Below are 15,166 nucleotides of genomic sequence, written 5' to 3' on the forward strand. Positions count from 1 at the left end.
AGTCCACAAAGATGCAAAGAAGAAATGGACATAAGTCTCACATTAGAGACAACATTCGGTTGCTGATAGAGTAGCAGTCCTCTTACAAAAGAATTCCACAGGGAGATTAGAAAGAGAGACTGCTGAATTGCTCAAGACCAGGGGTGTTAAACATGTGGCCCAAGGGCTGGATCAGGCCCCTGAAGGGCTCCTATCAGGCCCACAAGCAACTCACTGTCATCCGCTTCCTTCTCTCTTTCTTGCTTCCTTCTGTATCACAGCTTGCTTTGCCAGGCTTGCTCAATCACAAAGGAGCTACACAGCAAAGCCTCTATTTTATCGGTTAGCTGATCAGCCCATGAATCAACTTATGTACAAAAGCTCCCAATGCCCAGCCATTTCATGTTTTCCCCTGGGTCTTAGGCTCAAAGCTTTGACCATGAGATTTCTGTAATGAATGCCAATAAATCAAAAGTAGGTTTGCAACTTACAGATAAATACCTGAACAATACCTGAACAGCATACTCAAGTGTGCTACAGCACTGACACTGTCTCCAGATTTGGATGCAATAATTCAGGAACTATTAAATAAAATATTGCAAGAGGAAGCAGAGAGCCATGGAGGGAGCTGGGGGAAAAGGAAGGTACAGTGCAGCTACAGCAGCAACCCTGGAAAGGAAGCAGGAAAAGGAGGTTGCTTGGGAGGCCAGATTTGAACCCTGTGCAGACTGTATCTGTCCTGTGGGCTGCACATTTGATACCACTGGTTTCTAGAAATGGCAATCAGCTTCTGAGACGCTCCTCACATCCTAGAGTATAACCAACAAAGCTGCAAGGCTCTTGCATTAATACTTTCCTCACCCCCACAAAGGAAAATAAACTCCTGTTGCTGATACCAGCACACTCCCAACATGCAAATTCCACCAGACTCTCTCATCCAATTTATTCATCTCTGCTTAAAGGTGTACAAGATTCATGTGGGCGAATTTGCACGCCTTCCCTCTGTCTTGCTCATATGCCCTGCCGTGCTTGTATCTCCATGCAAATACCATTCGCCCATCGCATACCAAGAGTGTTCAGCAGCAGCAACCCAGCCCTCAGAAAAGAGTATGTGTATCCCACAAACATTTCCACTCCCACAATACACATTCAGGTGAATTTTGTTAAATACACTTTACTGAATACAGAAAGCAACTAGCAAGCAGTAGCATCTGTGAACAGTAATTCAGATAGATTAGATATGAAGGAGATTTCTGTGGGAAGCATCAGGATAACAAGTTTGCTCCCCTTGCCAAGTCCATTATCATTGGATAGAGTGCTTGTGTAAACCGCTGTGTGGATGCAGCACAGGAATATAGACAGATGCAGGTGGGCAGCCATGGTGGTCTAAAGCAATAGAACAAAGTAAGAGCCCAGTAGCACCTTTAAGACCAACAAAATTTTATTCAGAATGCAAGCTTTCATATGCATGTATTCCTCTTCAGACAAGGAATGAGGTACAGTGAGCAAAGCTACATATAGCTAGTGGCAGTGGTTTAGAATGCAAAATGGTACAAAGTTAAAATCCAATGGCAAAAATAGTGTAATTAACAAATTGAAAGAACACTTGGTCTGGATAGCATTTGAATGGGAAACCAATAAAAGGTAATAAAAGATAAAGAAAAAATAAAAGAAATAAAAGGTAATAAAAATCTAGACAGCTAGGGCTCCACAAGCATTTTCCCCCTTAGAGATACATGAAAAGAGCTGTGTTACTGGGTCTTGAAGAAAGAAGAGGCTGGGGTGGACAGCGGAGACTATTGCAAGGCAGTTTGGAGTTGAAAGCAGAAAAGCCAGGGTTAGGGTTGCCAATCCCCAGGTGGGGGCAGGGGATCCCCCGGTTTGGAGGCCCTCCCCCTGCTTCATGGTAATCAGAGAGCAGGGGAAGGGGAGGGAAATGTCTGCTGGGAACTCTATTATTCCCTATGGAGATTTATTCCCATAGAAAATCATGGAGAATTGATATGCGGGTATCTGGGGCTCTGGGGGGGGGCTGTTTTTTGAGGTAGAGGCACCAAATTTTCAGTATAGCATCTAGTGCCTCCCCCCAAAATACCTCCCAAGTTTCAAAAAGATTGGACCAGGGGGTCCAATTCTATGAGCCTCAAAAGAAGGTGCCCCTATCCTTCATTATTTCCTATGGAAGGAAGGAATTGAAAAGGTGCGCCGTCCCTTTAAATGTGAGGGCCAGAACTCCCTTTGGAGTTCAATTATGCTTGTCACAGCCTTGATCTTGGCTCTACCCCTAATTTCCCCTGGCTCCACCCCAAAGTCTCCTGGCTCCACCCCCAAAGTCCCCAGATATCTCTTGAATTGGATTTGGCAACCCTAGCCAGGGTACAGTATTCATAACACAAAACAATAGCCAAGACTAATTATGGTTAATAAACCTGCTTCAGATCCAACTAAGCAGAGATAAAGGTTTGGATCATACACATGGAGAGGATTCTCATTATAACTGCAAATGCTACAGTGCCACAGCATTAGAGAACTTTAGAAATTACCCTTTAAAAAACTTCCAGTGTTATGGTAGAAAAATATGCACAGAAAACAGCCACTAAAAAGAGCTGACAGCAGGAAAACTGTTCTCCAAAGGGATCTGTTGAGGCTGGGTGAGTGGGCGTCAACGTGGCAGATGAGGTTCAATGTGGCCAAGGGCATAGTAATGCACATTGGGGCCAAAAATCCCAGCTACAAATACAAGTTGATGGGGTGTGAACTATCAGAGACTGACCAAGAGAGAGATCTTGGGGTCGTTCTAGTAAGTATTCAATAGGATATGTAAACAGAACCAATTAGTTTTGCAGTTCTTTAAATGACAGAATAAATCAATTCCATCTTGCCCAAACTTCAAAAAGAATTATAAAATTTGGAATAAATTCAACAATCTATCATAGGAATGCCTGGAGAGGGCTAACATGGCTAAAATACTCTGAACATGCCCTGAGGCTTCCAGAATAAAGAAAAATGCAATCCCATACTGTGCCAGAAAGAGCATATGAGGTATGATATCATGTTTCCTAAGGACAGGGGTAGAATTCTAGCAAGAGCTCCCTTGCGTATTAGGTCACACACCCTGATGTAGCCAATCCTCCAAGAACTTATAAGGCTCTTTTTTGTAAGCTCTTGGGGGATTGGCTACATCAGGGATGTGTGGTCTAATATGCAAAGAAGCTCCTGCTAGAATTCCACCCCTGCCTAAGGACATTCCAAGATTATGTCAGATTACTGCCTCAAATGTTTGAAACCTTTGATATAGTAACTGAGAATATTGGCTCTTCTTGCCAAAGGCTTCTAAGTTCGCTCATGCTACTTATGGAATAGTCTTGGGATCAACAAGAATACAACTAGTTCCAAGTCAATTCTAAAAAACTTTATAACCCAGTAAGAGTTTAGGTTTCTTAAGCGTATTTCAGTTAGGCCAGAATTCCATCCCATCCCTAATTATCAATGGCAACCATACAGTTTCCTATATAGTTCTAGAAATACAGTTGATCGATATATTTTCAATGAGAGACTATCTTCATAGCCACACCACCCTCTGCTGAACAACAACAATCTGAACCTTTACCAGATAATGATCAGACCATGCCAAAGATAATTCTACCATCCTCCATCTCCCTTGTTCTTGGACCAGAACAGAGCAACACAATATGCATATTCTTTTATATTAATTACTGATTGATAATGATAATGATGATGATATACACATTCTTGTCTAAGCTGGAAATCTACTACAGATCAACTTATTATTCTAAATAACATTCCACTTACCACTTTCAAAGCAGGCATCAAATAAAAGATGTCCTCTTTTTGGTTGTCCATAATAACCTGGTGGAACTGCGGAATATTTGCTTAAATTTCCTGTTATAATTTCATCTATTCCTATGTCACTACCTGTTATAATAAAAGTAAGATATTTAATTTGATACCATTGGAAATGTCATATAAATTGTTTGAGGTACACTTACTTTCTTGACAATGTCAACAGTTTGGACAACTGACAGCATATAATATCCTGCCATATCCTATGATCTTTTCAAAATGCATTCCATAATACAGACAATATTTCCTTATAGCAACAAGACTTCAGAAATTAATGATATCACCATAACAATACTACTTCAACAATTACTAAAAACTAGAACACCTATTTCTATGCCTTACTGGAGGCTCTATCTTATCTCACCTTATACATAAAATCATGTTGCAGAGAACACTGAATCCCTTCCTTTAGTTCTTGGATCTTCATCCCTCACTTAGATCACCAACTTCATAGTTGGGTTTGGGACTTCTCATCCACCCCAGAATTCCTTGCCCCCAAGACCAGCTTTTCTTCCTTCTGTTCTTTATCTCATAAAATAGAATGTTTTTTTTTTTCATCTTTGTAGCCTTGTATCCTATTAGGGGAATGAAGATTTTTTTTTTAGATTCTCCCTAGCTCATTTTCTTTCTTAATTGGAATGCTGTATCAGATCAGGACACAGATATCAGAACACTAAACTGTTCATTCCCAAAATAACTGTCTGTTGATATAGTCTGAACCCACAAATGTAGAGCCCTCTTTGTGCATTATAGGCCCAACATATTATCAACTCAGACAACAGTCTGAGGGGGGGAAAGGAAATTTTCATTGCACCATGTAAGACTGTACAGGTGTAAAACACTGTCGATTGCACTGTACTGCACTATCCAACGGCATCTGGATCGAGGTGGCTCAGCAGTACTGCTGTAGTTAGACCTATCGGCTGCGTTCAATATGGTCGACCACCAGCTGCTGACCCGCCACCTTGCCGACGCAGGGATTCAGGGCAGAGGTGGGATTCAGCCGGTTCTCACCGGTTCTGTAGAATAGGTACCTAACATTCTATGATTCTCCAGAACCGGTTGTTGGCCGGGCGCCTGCTTCCCTTCGCTTCCTCCCTTTCGCCGGGCACCTGCCTCCCTTCCCTTCCCTTGGCCGGGCGCCTGCTTCCCTTCCCTTCGCTTCCTTCCCTTTCGCCAGGCGCCTGCTTCCCCTCGCAGCCAGACGTTGCCGGGGTGGCTCCTCCTTCCCCCTTTTTCTTCGCCTTCTCGCTGCCGCCTTCTTTGCTTCCTCCAGCAGCCCGCCGCATCACGGCGTGGAGGAGAGAGCAGGCAATCTAGCGCGCTTTTGGCGCGCTTGCAGAGGGCGGGGCTTCTGTGTGCCTTCTAAAAGCAGCGTGCAGCATGCGTGCATTGCCTTCGCCGTCCTCAGAGTCAGGAGCCCTCCTCTGCAGCTGATTTCGAGGGAGACCGACCGAGGCTTCGCTGCCGGGGCTTGGAGAACTTCTCAAAAGCGGACGAAGGCGACTGGCGAAGCTCTTTCCCTTCAGAAGGTTCCTTTTGGGGTTTTTTTTTTTGCTTGTTATATTTTCTTTAAAATGTTAGTTAGAAAATAGTATTTTGCACCATCTGTGTTTGCCTGGTGAAGCTGATGCTGCTTGGAACCAATGTTGTTAGTTTTGAAGGTGCTGCTGGACTGACCAGTGTTCCCTTTAATTCCTCCCCCCCCCCCTCACTGAGCAGACCAGTTTCCATCCTGAACAGAATGGAATTGCTGTAATCTTAAAATGGGCAGTGCAAGACCCTGCCTGGCTCCAGACTGCTGCTGAGCTGGGCTTCCTGAGTTAATGAGGGGCCACTCCTCACTCACAGCTTAGAGGGGACGCTGCTGCTGCTACAGAGGAACCCGGCCACACTTCTGAAATGACTTGAGAGCATGTGCTTTCGTCGTCTCTCATTTGTATATAAGCCTTAGGCATCCATCTTTTCGTTCAGATTGGGTGTATTTTTCAAAGGCGCTAGCAATTCTAAAGAATGGCCTGTGGTTGCAGCAAAAATGAAAAGGAGTCTTTTGGCAGCTTAAAAGCTGACAAGTTTTTCTCCTAGTATTTGGGAAGGATGAGAAGATTTGGGATAAATGTTAGAGTGACACTTGTGATAACAGCTGTTCAACAGTGAAACATGTGTAAGGTTGCTTCTGGGGGTGGTGGACTCCCCTTCACTACGAAGGCTTGAATGGCCATTCAGGTGGGCAGTCATGTTGCTTTGAGTGGATGGTTGGACTAGATGACCTCAAAGATACTTTCCAGCTCACTCCAGCTTGCCATAGTTTTTTTTGTCACATTGTTAATTTACTTTATTTATACCCTGCCTTTCTCCTTAATGTGATCCCCATGACTCTCTTCTCCATGTTATGCATGTAGTGGGTCCTTGCATTTCCCCCCCTTCAGAGCATAATATATAAACATCTGCCTTGTGAGGACTCACAACATGCATCTGATGATGTGAGCTCTAGCTATGTGAGTTATGATAGAATGAAAACTTGCTAGTCTTTAATGTGAAGCCAGGCTCCTATTTATTTTAACCTGTAGCTTTTGCAGTCTGATCGTATACCTATTTACTTTGGAGTAAATGTTGTTTAGCACAAGGGAGCTACTCCTAAGTAAAGATTGCATGCTTAATATCTGGGGGTTTTTTAACTCTCAAGGGGGTAGATTATTTCCACCCTCTCCAAGTGCTTATGGCTGTGAAGTACTTTCTAGTCTTCATGAGGGCTTGTTTTGGCTTCCCCAGCTCTCTCCTCACCCCCCAATCCTGACAATTTGTTAGCTGCTGTTGGTGCTGTCGAGAAAAGATGACGCCCTCTCAATTCGCAGTCATGGCCCCAAACTGAATTGTAATTTCCTCCATGGCTCAGAAAGTTTTAAGTTGTCTTTTCTTTCAGTTTGATTAATTTTATGGCAGGTTAGGTTATAATGCAAAACGTAGGGCTGGGTGACCTAGATAGATCATGCCCCCCCTCAACCCTGAGTAGGGTTGCCAAGTCCAATTCAAGAAATATCTGGGGACTTTGGGGGTGGAGCCAGGAGACATTGGGGGCAGAGCCAGGAACAAGAGTGTGACAAGCTCATTGAACTCCAAAGGGAGTTCTGGCCATCACATTTAAGGAGACAGCACACCTTTTTAAATGTCTTCCTTCCATAGGAAATTATGAAGGATAGGGCAGGGGGACCTTCTTTTGGGGCTCATAAAATTGGACCCCCTGGTCCAATCGTTTTGAAACTTGGGGGGTATTTGGGGGAGAGGCACTAGATGTTATACTGAAAATTTGGTGCCTCTGCCCCCAAAAACAGCCCCCCCAGAGCCCCAGATACCCGCGGATCAAATCTCCATTATTTTCTATGGGAATAAATCTCCATAGGGAATAATAGAGTTCCCAGCAGACATTTCCCTCCCCTCCCCCCGCTTTCTGACGACCCTGAAGCGGGGGGAGGGCCTCCAAACCGGGGAATCCCCTGCTCCCACCTGGGGATTGGCAACCCTAACCCTGAGCCTATAGACACCTTTGAAATTCTGATGCATAGCCACAAAATGGCAGCTACAAAATGAAGCCAGCTACAAAATGGCTGCCACAGCTTACCTTCAGTCACACAGCGAAGATCCTTGAATTCAGCCAAATACCCAGTGGACATTCAGAAGTCTTGCTAGGCAAAAACTCTATCTGACTCCACCCACTTTATAAAAAACACTCAGTGGATGTCAGAAAAGGTGTTAGCAGACATCATTCATGGTGGCTCAGTAGCAGAGCATCTTCAATAACTGTCATGTATTTGATATTATAAATCTTTCTTTAAACATAATCTAGTTGTCTTTACCTCTTTTACTGTTCTTATTGCAGTATTTAATGCGTGAATTATTAAACTACCTTTCGGTATATCTTTTGGTATAGTTAAAATGGTCATTAGGACATAGAACCTGTTGTTAATTTATTTGAATCCCACCACTGATTCAGGGGTTAGCCTTGCAATGGCTTTCCTCTTTCCTTGAGGGTCGGGAGCAAAGGGTGGCGATTGGGGGAGAATTATCCCAGAGACACCCACTTAACTGTGGCGTGCCTCAGGGAGCGGTTCTCTCCTCGATGTTATTCAACATCTTTATGCACCCCCTTGCCCAGATTGCCCGGAGGTATGGGCTGGGTTGTCACCAGTACGCTGATGACACCCTGCTCTATTTATTGATGGATGGCCGGCCTGACAATTTCCCTGTAAATTTGGACCAGGCGTTGAAAGCCGTAGTGGGCTGGCTTAGGCTGAGTGGGCTAAAATTAAATCCAGCGAAGACAGAGATCCTTTGCCTGGGTCGCGGCAGTCCGGGTGGGGAAATCCCCTTGCCAGTTTTTGACGGTGTGCCACTGGTACCGGTGCGCAGGGTCAGGAGCCTGGGAGTGCTACTGGAGTCTTCCCTGACAATGGAGGCCCAGATAGCAGCCACTGCTAAGTCCGCCTTCTTCCACCTTAGACGGGCGAGGCAGTTGTCTCCCTTCCTGGAGCGCGGTGACCTGGCAACAGTGATCCATGCAACCGTCACCTCGAGACTAGACTACTGTAATGCCCTCTACATGGGGCTGCCCTTGTACCGAACTCTGAAACTCCAGCTAGTGCAGAACGCGGCAGCCAGGCTGCTATTGGGTCTACCTAGGTGGGAATATGTGCGGCCTAGGCTGTGCGAGCTGCACTGGCTGCCAATTGTATACTGAGTCCATTACAAGGTGCTGGTTATTACCTTTAAAGCCCTATATGGCCGAGGATCTGCCTACCTTAGGGACCGTCTCTCTCCATATGTTCCCCAGAGAGCACTGAGATCTAGTTCACAAAATCTACTGAAAATCCCCAGGCCAAAGGAAGCCAAACTGAAAGTAACAAGGGAGTGGGCCTTCTCGATAACAGCACCCCAATGAGGGAACCAGCTGCCAGAGGAGGTGCGGGCCCTGCGGGACCTTAAGCAGTTCAATAGGGCTTGCAAAACCGTCCTTTTCCAGCTGGCATATTAAGATGGAACCCTCGCATCAATAAGCTATGTTTACATGTATATTAAGAATGTAGCCCCATTAATTTATACTGAAATTTAAATTTTAAATTTTAATCTAATCACTGGTTTAAGAAATGTATTTTAATGGTTATGTTGTATTTATTGTTACATCATGGTGTGACCCACCATGTCCTGTAAGCCGCCCTGAGCCTGCTTTGGCAGGGAGGGCGGGGTATAAATAAAAATTTATTATTATTATTATTATTATTATTATTATTATTTGAATATGTGAAAAGCAACCTGATGTACAGATTCAAACCATTCACGAACAACTCGAGTAATTAGCTCCCTGCTCACCCAAACCAGAAAGCATTCAAGCATCCTAAATTCTCAGTACAATCCTCAACACAGCCTTAATGGGGAGTATTAATTTCAGAAAAAGCATACCACAGCACTACTGCAGTATAACTACACTTATATATATGCACTTTTGCATGCGACGTTAATTGTGTATCTGTGTACGCAAAATGTAAGAATTAGCATCAAGAAAATAAGTACGCCTTGGTACATTAACTTCCATGTAGGTTCCCCAGGAGTAAATAACAATGAGCTAAGAAGCCACAATTTTTATTCTTTCCCTCTCAAATATGCATCGTTCTACTTAAATCCATTTTCTCAGCAAAATAATAATGGCAGGTAGCAGAATTATCTTTCATCTTGTTGAAGCTTAAGTGACTTTCTATATTTCCTAAATATTTGTATTTTAGATACATACTGATATTGGGTTAAATAACACTAAATATCTGATAGTATTTTTAACAGTTGATTAAATTATAAAGGAAAAAATCCTTTTAATGTTTTGTGCATGGTTTATTTCCAGCAAATCTATCACTTTCAAATGAAATCATTTTTATGATTTTATATGTTTTATTTAGATTAGTTCATACCTATCATAACATCATATATTTCCAATAAAGGAGCAATCCCCTCCATTCTAAATGTTGTTTTTCCTGCAAAGATGCAAGAGCAAAGTAGGCTTCAATAGTAATATTATGCTGTCATGAAACTATTATTCTTGCTCAGGTCTGCAGTCTCCTGCCTTTCATAGTGATCTCTGAAAGTGGTTTAAAATAGTCACAAGACAGGGCAAATTATCCTAAACTGTACTTTAATGAGAAATGCTAAGGAGAATGTAGTATTTACCTCCACATTTTATTAGAGGGTTTGTTACAAGCATTGACTGCATTCTGATATCACATAAAGCTGAAATGAAACATAGATCAGGCAGAAATGCAGATTGTTGCCATGTTCACATGCTCCCCTCATAGGTCGAAGAAATCAGTTTTCTCAAATAACAGAGCATTCCTGGTATGATGTCCCTTCATACATGGAGCTTGCAGCAAAACTTCCTAGTTTGATCAAGCTCCCTGTTGCTGTAATGTTCAAATGCAGAAACTTCAGCACATTGGAGTTTATTCCCCACAAACTGAGATTCTAAACTCTTAATTCGTTTAGAATCCTAGCGAAAGGGGAACTGAAGTCCAAATTGCTTAGGTGCCCACATTCAGGTACCACTATAAACTGGACTTTGATCTAATCAGGAAGCTTCGAATCAACCCTTTTATATCAACGGAGGATCAAAGCAAGTATATGAGCATGGCAACGAGCAGCCTATACCGAGAGGCAGTTTGGTATTGCAGTTAAGTGCGTAGACTCTAACTGATTCCCCACTCCTCCACATGCAGCTGTTGGTGTGACCTTGGGTCAGCCACAAGTTCTCAGCAGAGCTGTTCTCTCAAGAGCAGTTCTCCGAGAGCTCTCTCAGCTCCACCTACCTCACATGGTGTCTGTTGTGGGGAGAGGAAGAGAAAAGAGATTAAGATGCTCTGAGATTCTGAGTGAAGGGTGGGGTATAAATCCAATCTTTTCTTCTTCAAATCTCAGTTTACCATGACAGCTAAATACAGCCATTGCACATTTCAGTAATATTTATTTTATTTATTTCCGTTGATTTATACCCTGCCCCTCCCGCGAAAGGGAGGCCAGTTGCTGTAGTGGTGTCACTCAACTGCTTCTTTGAAAAGATTGATCTCCAATTTAAATATAGAGTTTGTACCTCCCATGTACACAGGACAGAGCATGCCCTTGCAGGAATGTATTTCCTCATGACACAATTTAGTTGCCCCCACCCACACAGTCTCTCTGGGCACATGGATCCTTCCAGTACTCCATATATTTACTTCTCTTCATTCTATAACTTACTGTGTTTAAATGTATATTGTGGTTTTGAACTTTCAGCATAGATCAGTTTTAGAGCCATAATTTTCAATCCACACTTATCTCTCAGATGACAGTATGAGCCCCAATGAGCTACAAGCATATGAAATCACATTACAGAGACAAGAAAAGGAGGAACCAGAATTATGACTTCACTGATGAGAAGGGGCACTATGCTATAAGCACAAAAGGAACAACGCAACTGACTAGTTGAGGTGCAGAACCAGGAGAGCTGTGCAGGGTCAGAGAGAGAACGACCCTTGGCACTTACCGTGAGGGGTCCTTCTCCTAAGAGGACAGGAGGACATCTTGGGTGTTTCCCACCGTCCAATCAGGGAGGCAGGAATCTTAAAATCTTCCTCTTTTTGTGGCTGTGGGAACCACCCCTCTCTCAGTTTGGGTGACTCCGAGAAGCAGTAAGAAGAATATCATACCTAAACACTCCTAATGTAAAAAAGAAACTAACAGCTGGTCAGAAAAAACATGGCATTAGTCTATCAGACCGACTAGAAAAAAACCCTTTTGGATAATAAACAGGTAAGAAACAGTTAACAGATATCAGCGTGGAAAAGACCTTAAATGAAAGATACAAAACTAGATACAAAGAGATACTGCCCAAGGTAAAGCAAGAGAAGGGAGGGCAAGATGTCCTCCTGTCCTCTTAGGAGAAGGACCCCTCACGGTAAGTGCCAAGGGTCGTTCTCCCTAAGAGGCGGAGGACATCTTGGGTGCTCCCAGAGCAGTATGGGATCGCCCTACTCAGGCAGTACCTGTTGCAGGATTTGTCTACCAAAGGCTGCATCCGCCGACGTGTATGCATTCAATTTATAGTGGCGGATAAAGGTGGAAATAGACGACCACGTGGCTGCTTTACACACCTCCTCAACGGAGGTGTTCTTATTAAAGGCTGCATTGGTGGCCGCACTTCTGGTCAAGTGTTCAGTGATCCCTGAAGGTACTGGAAGATGCAATGCCTTGTACGCTTCTTATATACACTGCTTGATGGCGTAACTAATGGCCGACTTGGACGTTTTCTGCCCCAATCTGGGCGCTGCTATGTTAATGAACATGGAGTCTGACTTACGAATAGATTCAGTTCTAATTAGGTAAACCTTGATTGCCCTACACACGTCTAGGGTATGCCATGTGCGCTCCTTGGGATGCTTAGGATCCGGACAAAAGGATGGTAAATTGATTTCTTGGCTTTGGTGGAATCTAGACAAGATCTTCGGCTGGAAAGTAGGGTCCAGATAAAGAATCACTTTGTCCTTGTGGAACACACATAACTCTCGCTTAACCGACAAGGCTCCAATCTCTGATACCCTTCTGGCTGATATTATTGCCACCAGGAAGATAGTTTTCATGTGCATCATCTTTAAAGGCACTGACATTAAATGCTCAAATGGTGGATTTGTTAAAGCAGAAAGCACTAGATTCAGTCACCAGGTAGGAAAGCGATGAGTTTGTGGTGGAGAACTCATAGAAGCCCCTCTAAGAAAACGACGAATATGAGGATGTGATGCCAGATTTATGCTGCCCACCTGCTGGAGTACCGAAGATAAGGCCGCAACCTGACATTTGAGGGTAGCTGGTTTCAGTCCAGAATGAAGACCATCCTGAAGAAACTGAAGAATCTTAGGGACAGAAGGATGTAGTGTGTCCACATTCTTTCTCCGACACCACCTGTGAAAGGCCTTCCATGACATGTTGTAAATCCGTGTTGTGGATTCCTTTCTGGACACTAGGATGGTATTCGTCACATCGCTTGTATAATCTAAATCTAATAACGATCTCCTCTCAACCTCCAAGCGGTCAATCTCAGCCAGTCTGGATGAGGATGCCACACCGGTCCCTGTAACAGCATGTCCAGCCATAGTGGCAGATGAAATGGTTCCGCTATTGACATCTGTTGGATTGATGAGAACCAGTGACGCCGAGGCCACCAGGGAGCAACCAGGATGATCTCGGCCTCCAGTAGACTGAATCTTCTGAGTAACTTCGGGATGACCGGGATTGGAGGAAAGGCATATAGAAGACCTTGTGGCCATGGAGATGTGGTAGTACCTCGTGAAAAATCGAAGAAGTTGGTGATTCTGATAGGACGCAAATAGATCCAACACCGGTGGACCAAAGTGTTCCACTATCTTTAGGAAAAGAGTCTTGATGAGAGACCACTCCCCCGATTGAATGCTCTCCCGACTGAGCCAGTCTGCTTTGACATTGCAAGTCCCCTTGGTATGCTCTGCCCTTATCGACTTCAAGTGAATCTCCGCCCATTCGAACAGCTTCCCGGCCTCCTTGTGGAGGGAACTGGACCTGGACCCCCCTTGATTGTTTAGGTAAGCTTTGGCTGCTATATTGTCCATCCGAACTAGGACATGCTGCCCAGACACCTGGTCCTGAAAATGCAGTAGGGCCAAACAAATGGCCCAAGTTCCAGGAGGTTGATCGGGAGTCTCGACTCCTTGGTTGTCCACTGACCCTGTGTGGGAATCTCATTGAGGGTCGCCCCCCAACCTGAGAAGCTGGCATCCAAGAACAGCTGTATCTCTCTCTCTGTGAAGTATACTCTCCCCTGACGCAGGTTGGCGTTCTTGTTCCACCACAGGAGACTTTCCTTGACGATCTTGGGCACCGCCAGTGACATGGGATGCCTCTCCATGATCTGGATTTGGTATGGACGTAGAAACATCTGTAACTGTCTGGTGTGAAAACGTCCCCACTGAAGTGCCTCTAGATTTGAGATCAAAAGACCCATGAGTCTTGCCAAAGTCTGAAGAGACGACAATGACTCCTGCACCACTTGCTATACACTAATGTCTTGGTCTTCAGTATCTTGTCTTCTGGGAGAAAAATCGAGTTCAGGTTCGTGTCGATGACCATGCCCAGGTGTTCTAGTCTTTGAGTTGGGTTGATTATAAAACCGTGTTGTTGGAGACACCTGATAGTGCACTGAACATCCTGCTCTGCATTCTCCCTCAACGTGGATCTTATCAGCAGGTCGTCGAGGTAAGGGTACACATGTATCCCCTTCTGCCTGAGGTGTGCTATCAGGTTCACCAATACCTTGGTGAATACCTTGGTGAACACCCGCGGCGCTGTTGCAAGACCAAATGGCAGGGCTCTGAATTGGTAGTGGGACCCGTTCACAGAGAAACGAAAGAATCTGCGATGTGCAGGAAGGACTGGAATATGGAGATAGGCCTCTGTTAGATCCAGCGATGACATGTTATCTTGACAATGCAGGGCTTCTGTTATAGATTTGATGGACTCCATTCTGAAATGGCAGAGCTTGATGTGCCTGTTCAGAAATTTTAAATCCAAAATTGCCCTCCAGTCCCCGTTTTTCTTGGGGACTGAGAAAAAGGTAGAATAAACACCTTGACATCTCTGCCGCCGCGGGACTTGTTCTATTGCCGCGATTTCTAGAAGATGGTGTATTGCTTTGAAGGTGATGTCTCTTCGTCACGGGTTTGAACAAAGAGGAGATACAATGAAACGATCCTGAGGTGCCCTTTTGAACTCTATCGAGTAGCCCCACGACACAATTTCCAGAGTCCAAGAATCGGCCTTCAAAGCCACCCATGCTTGGTGGAAATGTAACAGGCGGCCTCCTACTGGTATGGAGTCCCAGTCATACTTTATTGGGCTTGGAGCCCTTCTCGAACTTGTCTGACCTGTCAGACTGATTTCTCTGAAATCGGGGATTGGAAAAGTTCTTACGGAAATTCTGTTTGGGTTGTCCCCAGGATGATCTTCTATACTCCTGTTTAGGTTTGGAAAAGTTGGTGGAGGCACAAAAGGAATTAGGTCCGAACCCTCTTCTGTCAGAACATCTCAGATACTTGGGCATGGCCTTCTTCTTGTCCCGAATCTCCACCAGGATCTTATCCAGAGCGTCTCCAAACAGCTTTTCTCCTTGAAAGGGGAAGGCTGAAACAATTGACTTTGAATGAATGTCCGCCAGCCAGGCCTGAAGCCATAGGCCCCTTCTTGCTACGGTGTTTGAAGCCATCGCTCTAGCAGAGAAGGTAAGAGT

At 44.4% G+C, this 15,166-nt stretch overlaps 1 protein-coding gene across 1 annotated transcript in view; it reads right to left on the bottom strand.

Annotated features, from left to right (window-relative positions):
- The window catches only part of AGBL4 (AGBL carboxypeptidase 4), an 801,122-nt gene that overhangs the window by 768,619 nt on the left and 17,337 nt on the right, over nt 1-15,166 (bottom strand). The window contains exon 2 of the mRNA XM_060233017.1: nt 3,793-3,915. Within this exon, the coding sequence (XP_060089000.1) occupies nt 3,793-3,915 (123 nt within the window). The remainder of the gene's footprint in view (nt 1-3,792; nt 3,916-15,166) is intronic.

The sequence above is a fragment of the Heteronotia binoei genome, chromosome 2 (genome assembly GCF_032191835.1).
Source record: "Heteronotia binoei isolate CCM8104 ecotype False Entrance Well chromosome 2, APGP_CSIRO_Hbin_v1, whole genome shotgun sequence".
Lineage (NCBI taxonomy): Eukaryota > Metazoa > Chordata > Lepidosauria > Squamata > Gekkonidae > Heteronotia > Heteronotia binoei.